General features: G+C 44.4%; 1 protein-coding gene across 1 annotated transcript in view; it reads left to right on the top strand.

Annotated features, from left to right (window-relative positions):
• The window catches only part of ADCY8 (adenylate cyclase 8), a 305,922-nt gene that overhangs the window by 120,271 nt on the left and 167,915 nt on the right, over positions 1-17,736 (top strand). The window contains exon 3 of the mRNA XM_040432058.1: positions 12,474-12,604. Within this exon, the coding sequence (XP_040287992.1) occupies positions 12,474-12,604 (131 nt within the window). The remainder of the gene's footprint in view (positions 1-12,473; positions 12,605-17,736) is intronic.

Consider the following 17,736-nt stretch of genomic DNA (forward strand, 5'->3'; position numbering starts at 1 on the left):
CCATGGCTCTTGCGTAGATAGAATGGACACTTTGTTGCCAGGTCTGAAGTAATCAGATTTCTCTCTTGCATTTTAAATACAGTGCATTTAGATGGCTTTCTGAAATCCACTGTGCCAACGCGAGAGCGCCGTGTGTGCCCCAGTAAGCCCTATCCAGATTACAGGTGTTTCTATGGAGACGGGTCTCTTGGGATTGCCATGGTGATAGCATTTATAGAACGCATGGAGGAATGCAGCCAAAATAAAACTGGAGGAGAGGAGAGTGTCCATTTCAGTCGCATTCCCCCGGGAGTTCTGTGCGCAGCCATTGGCTTGACCGGTGGGAATAACTGGGGGGCGCACTGGGTGCAGGTGCCAATCTCTAGAGCGTCTGTCAAGTCGCATCATCTGCATCTGATGGAGATACTGGGACTGTGGTCTGGTGGTGACCTTCATTCACTGACAGTATCAGTGGTGCTGACGGCGTTCTAATACATTAGACTGATTATTTTTTATTATATTTCGTACTTTACACTATCCATCAGGATTCCCAATAACAAGCATCACCTCTTGGGGGGGGGGGGGGGGGGGTACTGGTTCATATTGAAGAGATCCAGCTGGTGCATGAAGAATTAATTTCGGGCAAAGCTCCATGGGAACAATATGCAAATTAGCTCCTCCTCTAGTTGGAAGAAGGAAACTAGCTCATCCATCTGTAGACAGCTGTTTTGGGGTTCCTGCCCCTCGTCAGCATATAGCAGGGTTCTGGTTGGTTGGATGAGATGCCTTCATTGTATGAGAACCAGTGATCCCCTACAAATCTGCGTCAAATTTAATATTATCCAGTTAGTCGTCTAATTCAGCGGTACCCAACCGCCGGGCCGCGGCCCAGGACCGGGCGCTGGAAGATTGTTTGCCGGGCCGCTGCAATTAGGGCCGTCTTTAACGCGGTACAAATCAAGTGCTTCCATTATGGAAGCGCTTCATTAGTACAGGAGGACCAGGAAGCGGTGAAGGATCTGTACTCACCGCTTCCTGGTCCTCGGCTCGGCTGTCGGCTGTGCAGGGCTGCGCACAGCGTAAGGGCGTTCTGTGACCTCACACTGTGCGCCGCAATACACAGCCGACAGCAGAATGAAGAGGATCGCGATGGTGAGGAGCGGTGGCGTCCAGGAGCAGGAGAGCCAAGTGTTTTTATTTTATTTTATGTGCACTGGGGGCTGACATAAGGGCTGATGGCTGACATGATGGCTGACATAAGGAGGGGCTGATGGCTGACATAGAGGGCTGGGGGCTGACATATGGCTGATGGCTGACAAAAGGGCTGATGGCTGACATAGAGGGCTGGGGGCTGACATATGGCTGATGGCTGACAAAAGGGCTGATGGCTGACATAAGGGCTGGGGGCTGACATGGGGGCTGATGGCTGACATGGGGGGCTGACATGGGGGGCTGGGGGCTGACATGGGGGGCTGATGGCTGACATAGGGGCTGATGGCTGACATGGGGACTGATACCGTGTTTCCCCGAAAATAAGACCTCCCCCGAAAATAAGACCTACTTCCAGTTTTGCCTCTCGCTGTAATATAAGGCATCCCCCCAAAAATAAGACCTCCCCGATAATAAGGCACCCCCCGAAATGTAAGGCCCCCGAAGCTACTGTAGGGCATCTGACTCCTCTAGACCTTAGTGGCGGGCGCCGCCGCGCAGCTCACTGATTGGCCGCAGCACAGCCAGAGCTGTTCAGGCAGTGCGAGGTCTCTATAAATCAGAGAGCCCGCGCCGCTGCCAGGACAAGCTGCCGCCTGCTGCTCGCTCTGCCCTGACGGAGTCTGGCTGACTCACAATTAGACATGGAGTGAGTCGCTCGGGGCAGGAGTCGGGCACATTGTGTGGAATCTGGCCGGCACAGACACACAGGGGTGACTGAGGTAGGGGGGGAATGTCTGATAAAGTGGTGGGGGATGTCTGGTGAAGGTGGGAGGGGGGAGAGACTAAATAATCCACTGTCCGCTGGCACAGGGGAGGGGGATCACTTAAAATGACACAGGGGGATCAGAGGGGGCAATCAAAATGACACAGGAGGATCAGAAGGGGGTACTAAATTGGTAATCCCCCCTCCCTCCTCTGATCCCCCTGTGTCATGGAAAAATAAGACATTCCTGAAAATAAGACCTAGCGCATCTTTGGGAGCAAATTTTAATATAAGACACTGTCTTTTTTTCGGGGAAACAGGGTTGATGGCTAAAGGGTGGGGGGTTGATCTGAGGCATTGGGGGTCTGATCTGAGTTCTGATTGACATTGGGGTCTGATTAGGGCTGTCAGCAGAGGTCTGATTAACATTGGGGGTCTGATTGCTGGTCTGACCTGAGGTGTAATGAAAAATATTTTTTTCTTATTGTTCTCCTCTAAAACCTAGGTGCGTCTTATGGTCCGGTGCGTCTTATAGTGTGAAAAATACGGACCAGTGCAGCAGAGACCCTAGTCAGTTTATATAGTCGTTATATAGTGTTATATATTTTAATATGCACCTTGTGTTTTGTTATGCGCCTGAATCAGTCAGCGCCGACTAGCACCCCCTAAGCCCCGCCCACCCCTAAGCCCCGCCCACCCCCTAAGCCCGTGTCTTGCATGAAACTGGTCCTTGGTGCAAAAAAAGGTTGGGGACCACTGGTCTAATCTGTACTGACGAGGGGCAAGAACCACAAAACTGCTGTCTACAGATGGGTGTCTTTTCCTTTTTGGAGGATTTTGGCTAATATGAGAACATTTTCTTCCATCTGCAGGAGAGCTAAGATAAATCCTCTGCAGACCCAGGATTTCTGTGATAATATAAGCATAGTTGCCGACTGTCCCTGGTTTTAACTGTCCCAGGCCAAAAATGAGTGGGGCTAATGTAAACCCCGCCCATACATGGGTGTTCCCGGGTGGAGACAGGACATTCCCAGGGTGCGAAGCTTATATTCCCTAATTTTACCAACTAAAAAGTTGGTAAATAGGGATATGGCCTTTAAAGGGGTATTCCGGGACTTACATATTGATGACCTATCCAAAGAAATGGTCATCGATATAAGATCGTGGGGCCCCGACACCTCCACCGATCATCAGCTTCTAGCATCTGTCATAGGTTCATGGCTTCTGCTGTAAATGAGAGCAATGACGTAGGTGTGAATTTAGCCGAGTGCAATACCGTATGTATCTACTTGCAAAAATGTAATTAAAAATAACTTCCTAAAAGGACGTTAATGGCTACATTTTTTTTATTTTTTGCTTCCCTGCTGTTTCTGGATATGGCTGACTTGGTTTATGCAGTAGAAATGGCGCTGTTTCAGGATACATATAAATGTGTACTTTAAGCATTTTTTTCAAGCGTGAATGTAGGAAAAAAAGCCATCTTTACCTTTTTTTTCTACTGTCACATTTCACACTAAATAATCTGTTACATTCCTCTCTCAAGTTATTTCAGTCGTGTGAAAACCTAATAAGCGTGAGCTTTTCGGTTTTATGTAGTGCACACACAATAAAAATTTACTTTGTGCTAAATAGTGGTATTTTTTAGTATTTGGCATTTTTTTTTACACTTTTGTTAATCTTTCACATCTTTGTTCTATATATATAATGACATATAAAGGCTTCTACAAGGGCAACACGGAGTACACAGTCAGCCCTGGGGTCGCTTGTACGTCCCCAGGGCTGACTGTAGATAGGTCACCAGTCTCCGATCTAGTCGCTGGGAGTCCCCTTGATCCAATCAATGGAAGGAGTAACCTTTGCTCATGCTTTGGTGATGAACCATGGCAATCAAAGGGTTAAAAGCCTTGTTTAGAGCTTCCCGGCTGTAGTCCTACCTCTGAGACCAGCACCTATCTCCAGAAGTGGCCTCCCAAAGTATGCACCGTCCATTCACTGCTATGAAATTTCTGAAAATAGCTAAGCTCTGGCTCGGCTATTTCCAGCAGTCCCATGAACGTGAATGGAGAGGTGGCCGTGCTTGCACCATGCGCTGTCTATTCGCCGCTATGGGGCTTCCAAAAATAGCTGAGCCAGAGCTTAGTTGGCTATTTTTGGAACTCCCGTATCAGTGAATGGAGGGCACACACACATGCGCGGCTGCTCTTCTTCACTTCAGGTGCCCCATTCTAGAGATACAAGCAGATCTCAGAGGTGAGACCTGCATCTCTCTGACTTTGATAGCATATCCTAGTGATATGCTATCAAAGTCTAAGATGGGCAAATCCCTTCAACCCAACTGTACAGCAACAATGCCAAAAGACGTGACTGCAGAGACTCTCCACCCACCACTAAAAGACCTTGGATGGTCATTAAGGGATTGTTGTGTATTCATGCTCTCATTCCTCACCATACTGGGACTGTGGGGTCCAGCATGGTTTTCCTTCTCACTTTCCCATTGCAAGAAGGTAGGGTGACCACCACTGCCGCTTACAGTACCCATTTGGTAGAGTTCCTGGTTGAGGATATTTATTTATATGGATAAGCCACTTGATTATCTGGTGACAATGTCTCCTGTCATGTGATGGGATATATTAGCAGCAAGTGAACAGTCAGTTCTTGAAGTTGATGTTGGACGCTTGGGCAAGGGTAAGCATCTGATCGACTGTGATAAGGGCCAAATTGTGATTTCTAGATGACTGGGTCAGAACATCTCCAAAACAGTTTGTCATGTGGGGTATTCCCAGTATGTAGTGGTTAGTACCTACCAAAAATGGTCCAAGGAAGGACAACCGGTGAACCGACAACAGGGTCATGGAAGTCCAAGGCTTATTGATGTACTTGGGAAGCAAAGGCTAGCCCGTCTGGTCCAATCCTACAGAAGACCTACTGTGAAGCAAATAGCTTGATGTCAGATGGCAGGGGAATTTCCACTTTCCATAATTGTGGATAAAAGTATAATAGGCTATATAGTTCAATCCTCTGGGACTCCACTGTTACCCAGACAAGGGCCTTAAAATTATACACCAATCACCACCTAATAAAATTTGGATTGTGGCCAACTTGGGCCAAGGCTGCTCTCCTGAAGCCCATAGCATTTGCACGGACTGTCTCTATCAAACACACGCCCTTCGTCCAAAAGTGGGGACAAAAAAATAAACATTTCTGAAACGCTCCATTATTCGGTGCTGTTACAAAGTAAAGGCTTTGGGGGGTGATCAGGATTTGAGTATTTTCAATTCTACATGGTTGACCTCTAATATGGAATGTAGAAAAAAGTTTTTCCAAAAACAAAATTTACCGTTTTTTAACATTTTTGTGTGACTTCGGTCCAGCGCTCTTAGCGACCATTATTCAACAGTTATTTCAAGATAATGAATCCCAGATTAAGGATAATGTTACAATGTGGCGGCATAATGGCCTCCTGCCACAATGCGAAAGTGCAATGAAAGCTGGGATTTTTATGGAACCTATTATCCTGCCATGCCCGTACGCTACAGTGACGTTATTCCCATTGCAAAGTATAAATGGGATGCTACTCACTTTTGTAATTTACTGCTGGAACATCGAGGGTCATGAATTCCCCCCACAGGAAATATAAAGAAGATCATTCCAGTGCCTTTAATTGAATGGCGGAGTGACTGGAGAAGAACAAAGCACAAAAGCTTTACGAGCATGAGTTATTCCCCTGCTTTATGTTCTTCCATTCCCCTTCCCCCCAAAATGCCTTGATTGGGGCATATTGGCTTCATAAATGTCTCGGAAATACGACAATTTGTTGAAGAAATACTTGAACAATAGTCATAATAATTTTTCGATCTGTATGCCAAAACTTACTTCCACGTCCTTGGTGGGTGGTTGCCCACCTCCTTCCTTTTCTGGATCCTCTTCCCCTCTTTTGTGTATTTTTTATTTTTTTTTTAAGTCCAGAAGTTGTTAAAAGAACAAAGAATCGGTACTCCGCCGATCCCCCGCTGCTCCAGTCCCTGCTGCTCAGCACTTCCTGTCTCAGCTTGACACAGCAGGAAATATTAGGAAAGGCTAGCTCAGCCAGTCACTGGTCTAAGCAGTGACCCGCCTCAGCTAATGGCTGACCAAGTTGGCCTTTCCAAGCATTTCTAGCTGTGTTGAGCTGGGACAGGAAGTGCAGAGCCGTGGAGACCGGAGCAAAAGAAGAACTTGGATCAGCGGAGTTAAGTACCAATTGTTTGTTGTTGTTTTTTTCAATTGTTAAATCTCCCTAGAAAACTTCTTTAATGATGTAAGGCCTATGGAGAAGGTATCTAAGCACAAATGCTCACCATCCACAAAAATAAGGAATGATGCCAACCTGGGTTTGGGTCCCTCCCTCCAGGGACAAAGTGAAGGACTTTACCACCATGCAAACCAAGCAAATGGTTGGGGCCTCAGAGATCAGGGGTTCCCTATTGGCCACAAGTGGTTGCCTAAAAAGAAACAAATGACTAACGGGGCAGACATACCACCTATGCACCCAGTTCAATTGTCCAGGAGCCCAGGGGAGAGGGCGACCTTTCCAGCTGTAGAGCAGTAGCAAACGTTCCCAGGCTGCACTGCTAAACTGAGACTGGTGCTTAAAGGGGTTCTCCGGGAATTAGGAAAATGAAAATACTTAAATATTACTTTATTATAAATATGTTCATAAATAACTTTCATTAGTTATAATGGCTTGTTTTGTCTGGGGAGCAATCATCAGGAGAAATAAAATGGCCGCCATCCTATTAGTACACACAAAACCTGTCATAATCACACAGGAGGACAAGTAATTCAGAGCAGTGAGTTAAACAGCGGCCTCATCTTCTTCTATGATCCTGAATACAGTTTAATATGATCTTCAGCTAAATCTCTGTAGAAATGGAGTTCATGAGGAGGCATGAAGTACAGAGAGGAGGGTGGGGTTAATATGGATAATGAGAAGCAGCACTTGTATGCATTCTCCATGACCACAGTCTGTCCTGTCCGTCCTCTCTGTACTTCATGTCTTCTCATGAACTCCATTTCTACAGAGATTCAGCTGAAGATCTTATCAGCTGTATTCAGGATCATAACCCCTGACAAGTAGGAGAGGAGGATGAGGCAGCTCATTACGTCAGTGCTTAGAAGTCACTTGTCCTCCTGTATGATTAGGACAGGTTTTGTGTGTATTAATAGGATGGTGGCCATTTTGTTTCTCCTGATAATTGCTCCCTAAACAAAATGAGCCATTATAAATAATGAAAGGTATTGGGGAATATATTTATAATAAAGTGATATTTAAGTATTTTCATTTTCTAAATTCCTGGAGAACCCCTTTTAATGGGCTGACTGGGCAGATGTTTGGGGTGCAGTGGGGCAGATCTTAGCAATGCAATGGAGGTCCCAGACATAACTTTTCTTGGGGCTTCTGAAATGCCAAATAACAGCCCATGGGGTGCCTCTAGGGTGCATACACTCTTGGTCTTGGTCTCTAGCTGTTGCTAACTGACAGCACCCTGGGGGTTGTATTTTCACAATAGTTTGACTATTGGTTTAGATCTGTCCAAGGTAAACTTTGTAGGAAATAGGGGCGTACATAGCGGTAAGAGAGCCCCATAACAAAGATTAACATGGTTAACACCGTCACACCTCTTGCCATTTGGTGCTTATTTGTCCATATCTCTTGTCCAGGATCCCAGGGCTTATTCTCCACACCCTTATTATTCTCCACACCCTAAAACAGGGGCCCAATAGCAACCACCTGGGCTACTTCTATGGTTTATAGGATGTTAACATGAAATGTACATGTTCTTTTGCATGGGTTTTTCAGTTTTTTTCCACATTCAACTCTTGAAGGCAGCTTTATTCCAGTGCCAAGGGTCCTGTCCGTGCTGTTTCTTATCCACGTGGACCAGTCCAATCCAAGCACTGCTGCAGCCATTCAATGTCCTCAAGCAGCATGTGACCATAGAGGTTCACTGGTCATGTCCTGTCAAAGGACACATCCCTTGTAAGCCCTGTGAATGGCTGCAGCGGTGCACGTGGCCATGGAGAAGATGTCACACTTCCAGTCCACTGAGGACAAGGAGCAGCAGGGATAGGACCTTCGGTGCTGGAACAGAGCTACTTTCAAGAGGTGAGTGGCTTTTTTATTCTATATTTTGCATGCATTCTCTACGGTAATGGATTTTGGTTTGGAGTTGGACAGCTCTTTAAGCTCTTACGCTCCCCCTTGTGGTGGCTAGAGGCAGGTCATATTTTATAATTTAACTGTGAGTCTGTGAAGGTTCATTGCCATAAATGTCCGGTAGGTTCAGGTCCTATCTCAAGAACGTAGACCTTCCATTCACCACTAGGGACCTGCAAAAACAGCCAAGCGTTGCCTTGGCTATTTTCTAAAAACCCATAGCAGTGAAGGGAGGGGTGACTGCACATGCATGGCTTGCTCTTCATTCACTACTACGAGTCTTCTGAAAATAGTCAAGCACTCAGCTCAGCTACAGTCAGGTCCATAAATATTGGGACATCAACACAATTCTAATATTTTTGGCTCAGTACACCACCTCAATGGTTTTAAAATTAAACAAAAAAGATGTGATTTACCTGCAGTCTGTCAGCTTTAATTTGAGGGTATTTTCATCCAAATCAGGTGAACGGTGCAGGAATTACAACAGTTTTCATATGTGCCTCCCACTTGTTAAGGGACCAAAAGTAATGGGACAGAATAATAATCATAAATCAAACTTTCACTTTTTAATACTTGGTTGCAAATCCTTTGCAGTCAATTACAGCCTGAAGTCTGGAACGCATAGACATCACCAGACGCTGGGTTTCATCCCTGGTGATGCTCTGCCAGGCCTCTACTGCAACTGTCTTCAGTTCCTGCTTGTTCTTGGGGCATTTCCCCTTCAGTTTTGTCTTCAGCAAGTGAAATGCTCAATCGGATTCAGGTCCGGTGATTGACTTGGCCATTGCATAACATTCCACTTCTTTCCCTTAAAAAACTCTTTGGTTGCCTTTGCAGTATGCTTTGGGTCATTGTCCATCTGCACTGTGAAGCGCCGTCCAATGAGTTCTGAAGCATTTGGCTGAATATGAGCAGATAATATTGCCCGAAACACTTCAGAATTCATCCTGCTGCTTTTGTCAGCAGTCACATCATCAATAAATACAAGAGAACCAGTTCCATTGGCAGCCATACATGCCCACGCCATGACACTACCACCACCATGCTTCACTGATGAGGTGGTATGCTTAGAATCATGAGCAGTTCCTTTCCTTCTCCATACTCTTCTCTTCCCATCACTCTGGTACAAGTTGATCTTGGTCTCATCTGTCCATAGGATGTTGTTCCAGAACTGTGAAGGCTTTTTTAGATGTCATTTGGCAAACTCTAATCCGGCCTTCCTGTTTTTGAGGCTCACCAATGGTTTACATCTTGTGGTGAACCCTCTGTATTCACTCTGGTGAAGTCTTCTCTTGATTGTTGACTTTGGCACACATACACCTACCTCCTGGAGAGTGTTCTTTATCTGGCCAACTGTTGTGAAGGGTGTTTTCTTCACCAGGGAAAGAATTCTTCGGTCATCCACCACAGTTGTTTTCCGTGTCTTTAGGTGTTGTTGAGCTCACCGGTGCATTCCTTCTTTTTAAGAATGTTCCAAACAGTTGTTTTGGCCGCGCCTAATGTTTTTGCTATCTCTCTGATGGGTTTGTTGTGTTTTTTCAGCCTAATGATGGCTTGCTTCACTGATAGTGACAGCTCTTTGGATCTCATCTTGAGAGTTGACAGCAACAGATTCCAAATGCAAATAGCAGACTGGAAATGACCTCTGGACCTTTTATCTGCTCATTGTAATTGGGATAATAAGGGAATAACACACACCTGGCCGTGGAACAGCTAAGAAGCCAATTGTCCCATTACTTTTGACCCCTTAACAAGTGGGAGGCACATATGCAAACTGTTTTAATTCCTGCACCGTTCACCTGATTTGGATGTAAATACCCTCAAATTAAAGCTGACAGTCTGCAGGTAAAGCACATCTTGTTAGTTTCATTTCAAATCCATTGTGGTGGTGTATAGAGCCAAAAATGTTACAATTGTGTCGATGTCCCAATATTTATGGACCTGGCTGTATGTTCGAAAATAGCCAATAGCCGTGAAGGGAGATGACTCTGTGCATGCACAACTTGCTCTGTGTTCACAATGGGCCCCATTCTTGAGATATGAGTGAGTCCCACTTGTGATATCTGCACCTATCAGACTTTTGTGGCATATCCTACTACTGTTCAGTTGGGAATGTCACTTTAGGTTACCAAAAAATGAATTTTAGACCAAATTAGGTGCAATCAGTATAAAAGAAACAAAAGTTACACTGTAAGGCTAGAACATGGTAACATAAAACCTCTGCTGAAAATAAAGGAAAATGTACAGGACAACTGGCTACATAAGTAGACGTTATATCTTTTGCCATGAGATTTCCTTAGTAAAGCTTACTAACAGAACAGTGAGCAAAACCTTAAAGTATACCGCCATTTAAAAAAAGTTTTCAGAAATGGTACAGTTGAATATAAGAAACTTTGTAATATATCTTATTAAATAATAATGCTTCCTTGTGGGCTCCTCATCCTCTTCCCGTCACTCAGCCTCTTATCCCTAGTAGCTCCCATTTCAGTCTGTAGCCTCACACACTAAAGTCTATAGAGAGTGAAGGAGGGATAAGGAGGCTGCTGCCGGCTAGTAGGTGACTTATTGCCTCACTCTGAAGAGTGGTAGAGAGGTGTCTCTCATCCAGCAGCCTCCTCCTCCTCCTCCCCTTTGCTCTATCCATAGATGTCAGTGGTAAAAGCAGGAAAGACCAAAGCAGATAGAAACATTTTTCTTTAACAATATATATTACAAAGTTTCTTATATTCACCTTAACTATTCATGTATGGGAAGTTGTTTTATAACTGGAGGTATGCTTTAAAGAAGAGAACATGTAATAACTTGTTTTTCATAGTGATGATCTCCCAGAGGATTTCTCCGGGCACCAAATGTTCTCGATGATTCTACTTAACAATAAGAAAATAGGTAGAAAAATGTCAAAAAGAAATTACCTTTACTGGTAAAAAACAGCTCATTCATTTCAGAATTGCTTCCCCAGCTGACCTGTGCTCAACCTCACAGGGATGGTAAAGTTACTCCGACCACGGCTAGAATATCCACGGGCAAATTAGAGTAAATATTCACATTTTCTAGCAACCGGTCTGGAAGCTGCACATAAAGCTAATATAAATTTGTAGTACTGTGGCATTTGTTGAGTTTAATTTTGTAGGATTACACAGAAAGGCTACTTATGCTCACATACGGAATTTCGGCATGCTGTTCCGGCATAGAATGCAGGGAAATCGGCTGAACAAAAAACGCTGCACGGAGCGGTTCCTGTCCAGCAGATTCTTGCCATATTTGCAGGGTTGCAGCCTGATCTCCACTGGACCCCATTATAGTTAATGGGGCCAGCGGGCATTCTGGTAGCATCCAGCAATGCTGGATCCGGAGATGCTGTGCTCTTGAAACAGCTGATTGTGGGGGTGCTAAAAATATTCTTTTCAATTGGTCTTTATTAAAATATTGAGCTGTTCTGTCAGAGGGTTAACTGTTTTTCAAGTAATGTGAATCATACTTTCACTTTGTGCCGGTCATCTAATAAACCTTATCTCTAAATTACTAAAAGGTCATAAACACTTATTGAAGCTGCATTCTTATCAGTAAGATGAGACCTGAGCTATAATAAGTGTTTATAATGTCAGAGATCTGTGATAAGGTGCCCATCAGCTGAGCTACCTGATGGAACAGAGTGAAAACAGTATACTACTAGAGAATCTCAAGGCTGTACAGAGAAAAGGGCTCAACATTTTTAATAAAGACCAATTGAAAAAATTATTTTTAGCTTAAAATGAGTACAATGCAATAATAAAATTAAAATGTTCCCAAGGGTCATAATGGCAATAACAAAAAGTAGCCTATGTGGGATTTGTCATTCGTTATTGAAAAATGATTATTCTATGAAACATATGTACCTGACTAAACACATGAGGTGATTTCTGTTGTTTTATCAGGATATGATGGAGGAAGTGAAGTGGAGCTCTGTAATATATAGGTTTATATGGTTTGGATTAGATTATATCCTGACAGGACTCCTAGGAGAAGCAGTGACAGTCCTGATTGCCACGCCCACTCAGAATGATTGACAGCCTTCTGTGTACACACACTGATACAGGGAGAACTGTCAATCACCATTTGTGAATAGAGTGATCAGGACTCTCACTGTCTCTACTCAGAAGATTCACCCCTCCCTCTATCATATCCTGCTCCCTGATAGGACGGCAGAAATCACCTGGTTTTCGTTAAAAAAAATTCTTCTTATAGTATCGATAGCCCCATGTCCGCTAGTGTTTGTCCTTTTAATTACTCTTCCTGTTTTAGGAAACGATGGGCGAGGATGATGGAAACGATGAGGGGGAGGATCTGGATCAGGGATCGACTGACTAAGATTGATCTTGATCTTTTCGTTCTCCTGTTTTGCAGGAAAGGCTCGTCCTCTCCGTATTACCTCGATTTGTTGTACTTGAAATGATCAACGACATGACCAATGTAGTAGATGAGCACCTGCAGCATCAGTTTCACAAGATTTATATCCATCGCTATGAAAATGTCAGGTAAGTGTCTCTGCTGCACAGGGTTTATATGGGGATGGGACACGCCCATGACTTGTCATATACAGGGAGTGCAGAATTATTAGGCAAGTTGTATTTTTGAGGATTAATTTTATTATTGAACAACAACCATGTTCTCAATGAACCCAAAAAACTCATTAATATCAAAGCTGAATATTTTTGGAAGTAGTTTTTAGTTTTAGCTATTTTAGGGGGATATCTGTGTGTGCAGGTGACTATTACTGTGCATAATTATTAGGCAACTTAACAAAAAACAAATATATACCCATTTCAATTATTTATTTTTACCAGTGAAACCAATATAACATCTCAACATTCACAAATATACATTTCTGACATTCAAAAACAAAACAAAAACAAATCAGTGACCAATATAGCCACCTTTCTTTGCAAGGACACTCAAAAGCCTGCCATCCATGGATTCTGTCAGTGTTTTGATCTGTTCACCATCAACATTGTGTGCAGCAGCAACCACAGCCTCCCAGACACTGTTCAGAGAGGTGTACTGTTTTCCCTCCTTGTAAATCTCACATTTGATGATGGACCACAGGTTCTCAATGGGGTTCAGATCAGGTGAACAAGGAGGCCATGTCATTCGATTTTCTTCTTTTATACCCTTTTTTGCCAGCCACGCTGTGGAGTACTTGGACGCGTGTGATGGAGCATTGTCCTGCATGAAAATCATGTTTTTCTTGAAGGATGCATACTTCTTCCTGTACCACTGCTTGAAGAAGGTGTCTTCCAGAAACTGGCAGTAGGACTGGGAGTTGAGCTTGACTCCATCCTCAACCCGAAAAGGCCCCACAAGCTCATCTTTGATGATACCAGCCCAAACCAGTACTCCACCTCCACCTTGCTGGCGTATGAGTCGGACTGGAGCTCTCTGCCCTTTACCAATCCAGCCACGGGCCTATCCATCTGGCCCATCAAGACTCACTCTCATTTCATCAGTCCATAAAACCTTAGAAAAATCAGTCTTGAGATATTTCTTGGCCCAGTCTTGACGTTTCAGCTTGTGTGTCTTGTTCAGTGGTGGTCGTCTTTCAGCCTTTCTTACCTTGGCCATGTCTCTGAGTATTGCACACCTTGTGCTTTTGGGCACTCCAGTGATGTTGCAGCTCTGAAATATGGCCAAACTGGTGGCAAGTGGCATCTTGGCAGCTGCACGCTTGACTTTTCTCAGTTCATGGGCAGTTATTTTGCGCCTTGGTTTTTCCACACGCTTCTTGCGACCCTGTTGACTATTTTGAATGTAACGCTTGATTGTTCGATGATCACGCTTCAGAAGCTTTGCAATTTTAAGAGTGCTGCATCCCTCTGCAAGATATCTCACTATTTTTGACTTTTCTGAGCCTGTCAAGTCCTTCTTTTGACCCATTTTGCCAAAGGAAAGGAAGTTGCCTAATAATTATGCACACCTAATATAGGGTGTTGATGTCATTAGACCTCACCCCTTCTCATTACAGAGACGCACATCACCTAATATGCTTAATTGGTAGTAGGCTTTCGAGCCTATACAGCTTGGAGTAAGACAACATGCATAAAGAGGATGATGTGGTCAAAATACTAATTTGCCTAATAATTCTGCACGCAGTGTATATACACACCGACATACAGTTAGAGGGACGGTCGTGGACCCACTGGCCTGGGCCAAGCCAGGAGGCGGTAAGATTTATCAGACACCATATAGGACAGGGATGCTCAACCTGCGGCCCTCCAGCTGTTGCAAAACTACAACTCCCATCATTCCCGGACAGTCTACAGAAAGGCATGGTGGGAGTTGTAGTTTTACAACAGCTGGAGGGCTGCAGGTTGGGCATCCCTGATATAAGATATGTCAACCTTTTTTTTAGAACACTAGAACCAGCCCTGTACCTCGCATGGATCCAGAGATCTCCCCATTCATTGCTCCTATTGTTCTGCTAGATTTATTTCAAGCTCAGGGGCATATCCTTTATGTTGCTGGTCAGGGGGTGTGTAATTTCTGCTGCAGCTCTCTCCTTGTTGCAGCTCAGGGGGTGTTTCCTTTATGCTGCAGCTCATAGGGTGTGTTCTTTCTGCTGCAGCTCAAGGGGTGTGTTTTCTTCTCCAGTGGCTCTCTCACTATCACAGCTCAGGGGGTGTATCCTTTCTGCTGTAGCTCAGGGGTGCGTTCTTTCTGCGGCAGCTGTCTCCCTATCACAGCTCAGGGGGCATATCCTTTCTTCTGCATCTCAGGAGGCATGTCCATTCTCGGGGGCATATCCTTTCTTCTGCATCTCAGGAGACATGTCCTTTCTCAGGTGGGTTGTCCTTTCTGCTGTAGCTCTCTCCCTTATACAGCTCAGCAGTGGCGTACATAGAGAAGTAAGGGCCCCATAGCAAGGATCAAATCAGGCCCCCCACGGAGGATAGAAGGGTTTCCGCCTAAACCCCTTTCGATGACCCTTGGGCCATTTTTCCCACTGCCTCATTTGCTAAAAGTTGTTCCTTTAGAGGGTAGAGTCCTGACCACGTTTTCACTCCTAATAGAAGAGGGGATGATCCTAACTGGGCCCCCTCTTGCCCTGAGCCCCATAGCAGTCGCATGGTCTGCCGCTATGGTAGTTACGCCCCTGCAGCTCAGTAGGCATGTCCTTTCTCAAGGAGCATGTCCTTTCTGCTTCAGCTCTTTCCCTGTAACTGTTGCAGCTTCTGCCACAGCAGATAGGGTTGGTGGCAGTTGAATCATGTAACTGAGCATGTGCGACCACCTCAGCAATGTTAAGAGGTGAATGGTGAAATAAGGAACAGAACACACAGCAGGTGGCTCTATACAGATACATTTTATTGAATAACTCAGTGGCGATACTACATTTTTAATTACATGAAATTCCCAAAAATATTCAGATCCAGGGGCTGGTTTTTTAAAATACAGGATATTTTTTCGTAGGACAACCCCTTTAAAGGTTTTACCTTCTTCATGAAAGTGTAAGGGGATGTCCGTTCTTTGGCTTCCTTCCTCCTAAAAGAGCGCCACAGCTTTCCATGGGTTAAGCCTGGTATTGCAGCATATTACAACACCTGCCGCTGTTTTTGGAAGAAGACAGCCATGTTTTTTCTAATTCCTGGATTGGGTAAATGTTGTGGGAAAACCTCTTTAAGGCAATGCATTTACTCGTAGTCCTTTGCAAAACCACTGATAACACATTGATCTGAATAACCAGCTCAGCTCTGCTACCCCTGAAAGTACGGACTGCGGTGGAGATTTATCGCCAAAGGCGGCTTTGTCTAGTAGGATTCCGCTGTCCTGCACGGATGTATTGGGGCGGATTGCTTTGAAAGCTGCCCTGCAAAGCTGTATTATCAGCATTATATACATTGCGGATAATCGTCTAGATTTTCTGTCAAGTCCGCTCCTTTTGAAAACAGACTATTTTTATGTCCTCCTGGCTGCTGCCGAAACAGATGGGGATGGGAAAGGATTGTGTCTTTTTCTTCTTACGGTTATTGGAAAGAAACATGAAATAACAAGTCTATTTTTATATATGAATACCGCAGATTTCATTAACTCTTCAATGCCATTGACTCACTAGGCACTTAGAGTGCCGCCATATAGTGCCTCCATAGCCTACCGTATAATGGCGATAATCTGTAGGGAAGAATACCTCCCAGAAGGGCAACGGCTGGGCTCCAATGCAAAATCTGTAACGGGACCCCCAAGTGTCATGGTTCATTCATAATGACGGGTCCTGTCAATCAAAGTGCAGAGGGGCGCGGCAGTTGCAGAAAGAGCTGAACCTCTAGGTGTAACGGTAACGCCCCCGTTGCTCCTAGAGGCTCATTTGCATATAATAAATGCGGGCACATATGGACATGGGACCAACACAGATGTCTTCAGCTGCCAAATGCAACAGATCAGGTACAAAACTGCTGACAGATGCCCTTTAAGAGATGACCTTCTTTTTAAGAAAGCTTAATTTTGTGATACTCTGCCTCAATATGTCAATGCTCTGTGTGTCTATGCTGCCATCCTGTGGTTATATTGTGAATTGCAGCCTCTTAAGGGGTTTTTCCTAGCACATTGCGATATTATATTGAACTGATTCGATGAGAAATTGTTGTTCTTAACAAAATTCAAGCTAAGGTGTGGTTAGACAAATCTAAAGGGTGGTGCACAAAGCATTTCTATTTGCATCAGTTATTTTTATTGTTCCCTTTGGTCTAACTTTTTACTTTTTTGGGTTCTTGATTACATCTGCATAACAATTTCTTAAACGGATTATGCTATGATTGATGTAAAAAAATGAAAGTCAGACATCATATGGAACAGGACAATCTCTTTCTAACAAAGCTAGGACCAGCCCTGGACCTCACATGGATCCAGAGATCTCCTCATTCATTTCTACAATTGTTCTTCTAGATTTATGTCAAGCTGGAAACTCAGGGGATGTGTCCATTCTGCTGTAGCTCTCTCTCTCTCTATAACTGTCACAGCTTCTAACAGAAGATATGGATGATGACGGTTGAAGATTTAAACTAAGTGCGTGCGACCACCTCGGTGACCACCTCGGTGGACAGAGAAATAAGGAAAAGAACAAACAGCAGGTGGCGCTGTACAGATATATTTTATTGAATAGCTCAGTGGCCATACAAAATTTTTAATAACATGCAAATCCAAAAATATTCAGATCCAAGTGCTGGTTTGCCGTTTGAAAAATGTAGAATATTTTTTGTGGGACACCCCCTTTAAAATAACTTTTGATAGTCTGATCTCACTGATGGAACTGCAGGTTGCCTTGTAGAATGTCCCCTGGTCACCCAATAAGATTCCACTGGCGTCCTCGTCTGACCTCCATCTTGCTGCCGACGACATGGTCTCTGTCATATCTTCCCTTGTTTGTTGGACCTGTGGGTGGCCAGATGGCTTAGAGCTACTTGGAGATGAGAGGCGCTTCCTGCTCCAAGAAGCAGCTGTTAAATGACAAGAAACCATGTTTCCTAATGGCGGGGCCAAGAGCAAGAGAGCTTCAGAGCATGTTCACACTGAGCCCTTCGCTGGCACAGGAGTCAGGCGTCACACCAATTGGGGTTGTCGGTGAAGGTTCGCATTTATCCATGGTATATCAGTAGTAATGAGTCAGAGCAACGTTTCT

This window comes from Bufo bufo, chromosome 5 (genome assembly GCF_905171765.1).
Source record: "Bufo bufo chromosome 5, aBufBuf1.1, whole genome shotgun sequence".
NCBI lineage: Eukaryota > Metazoa > Chordata > Amphibia > Anura > Bufonidae > Bufo > Bufo bufo.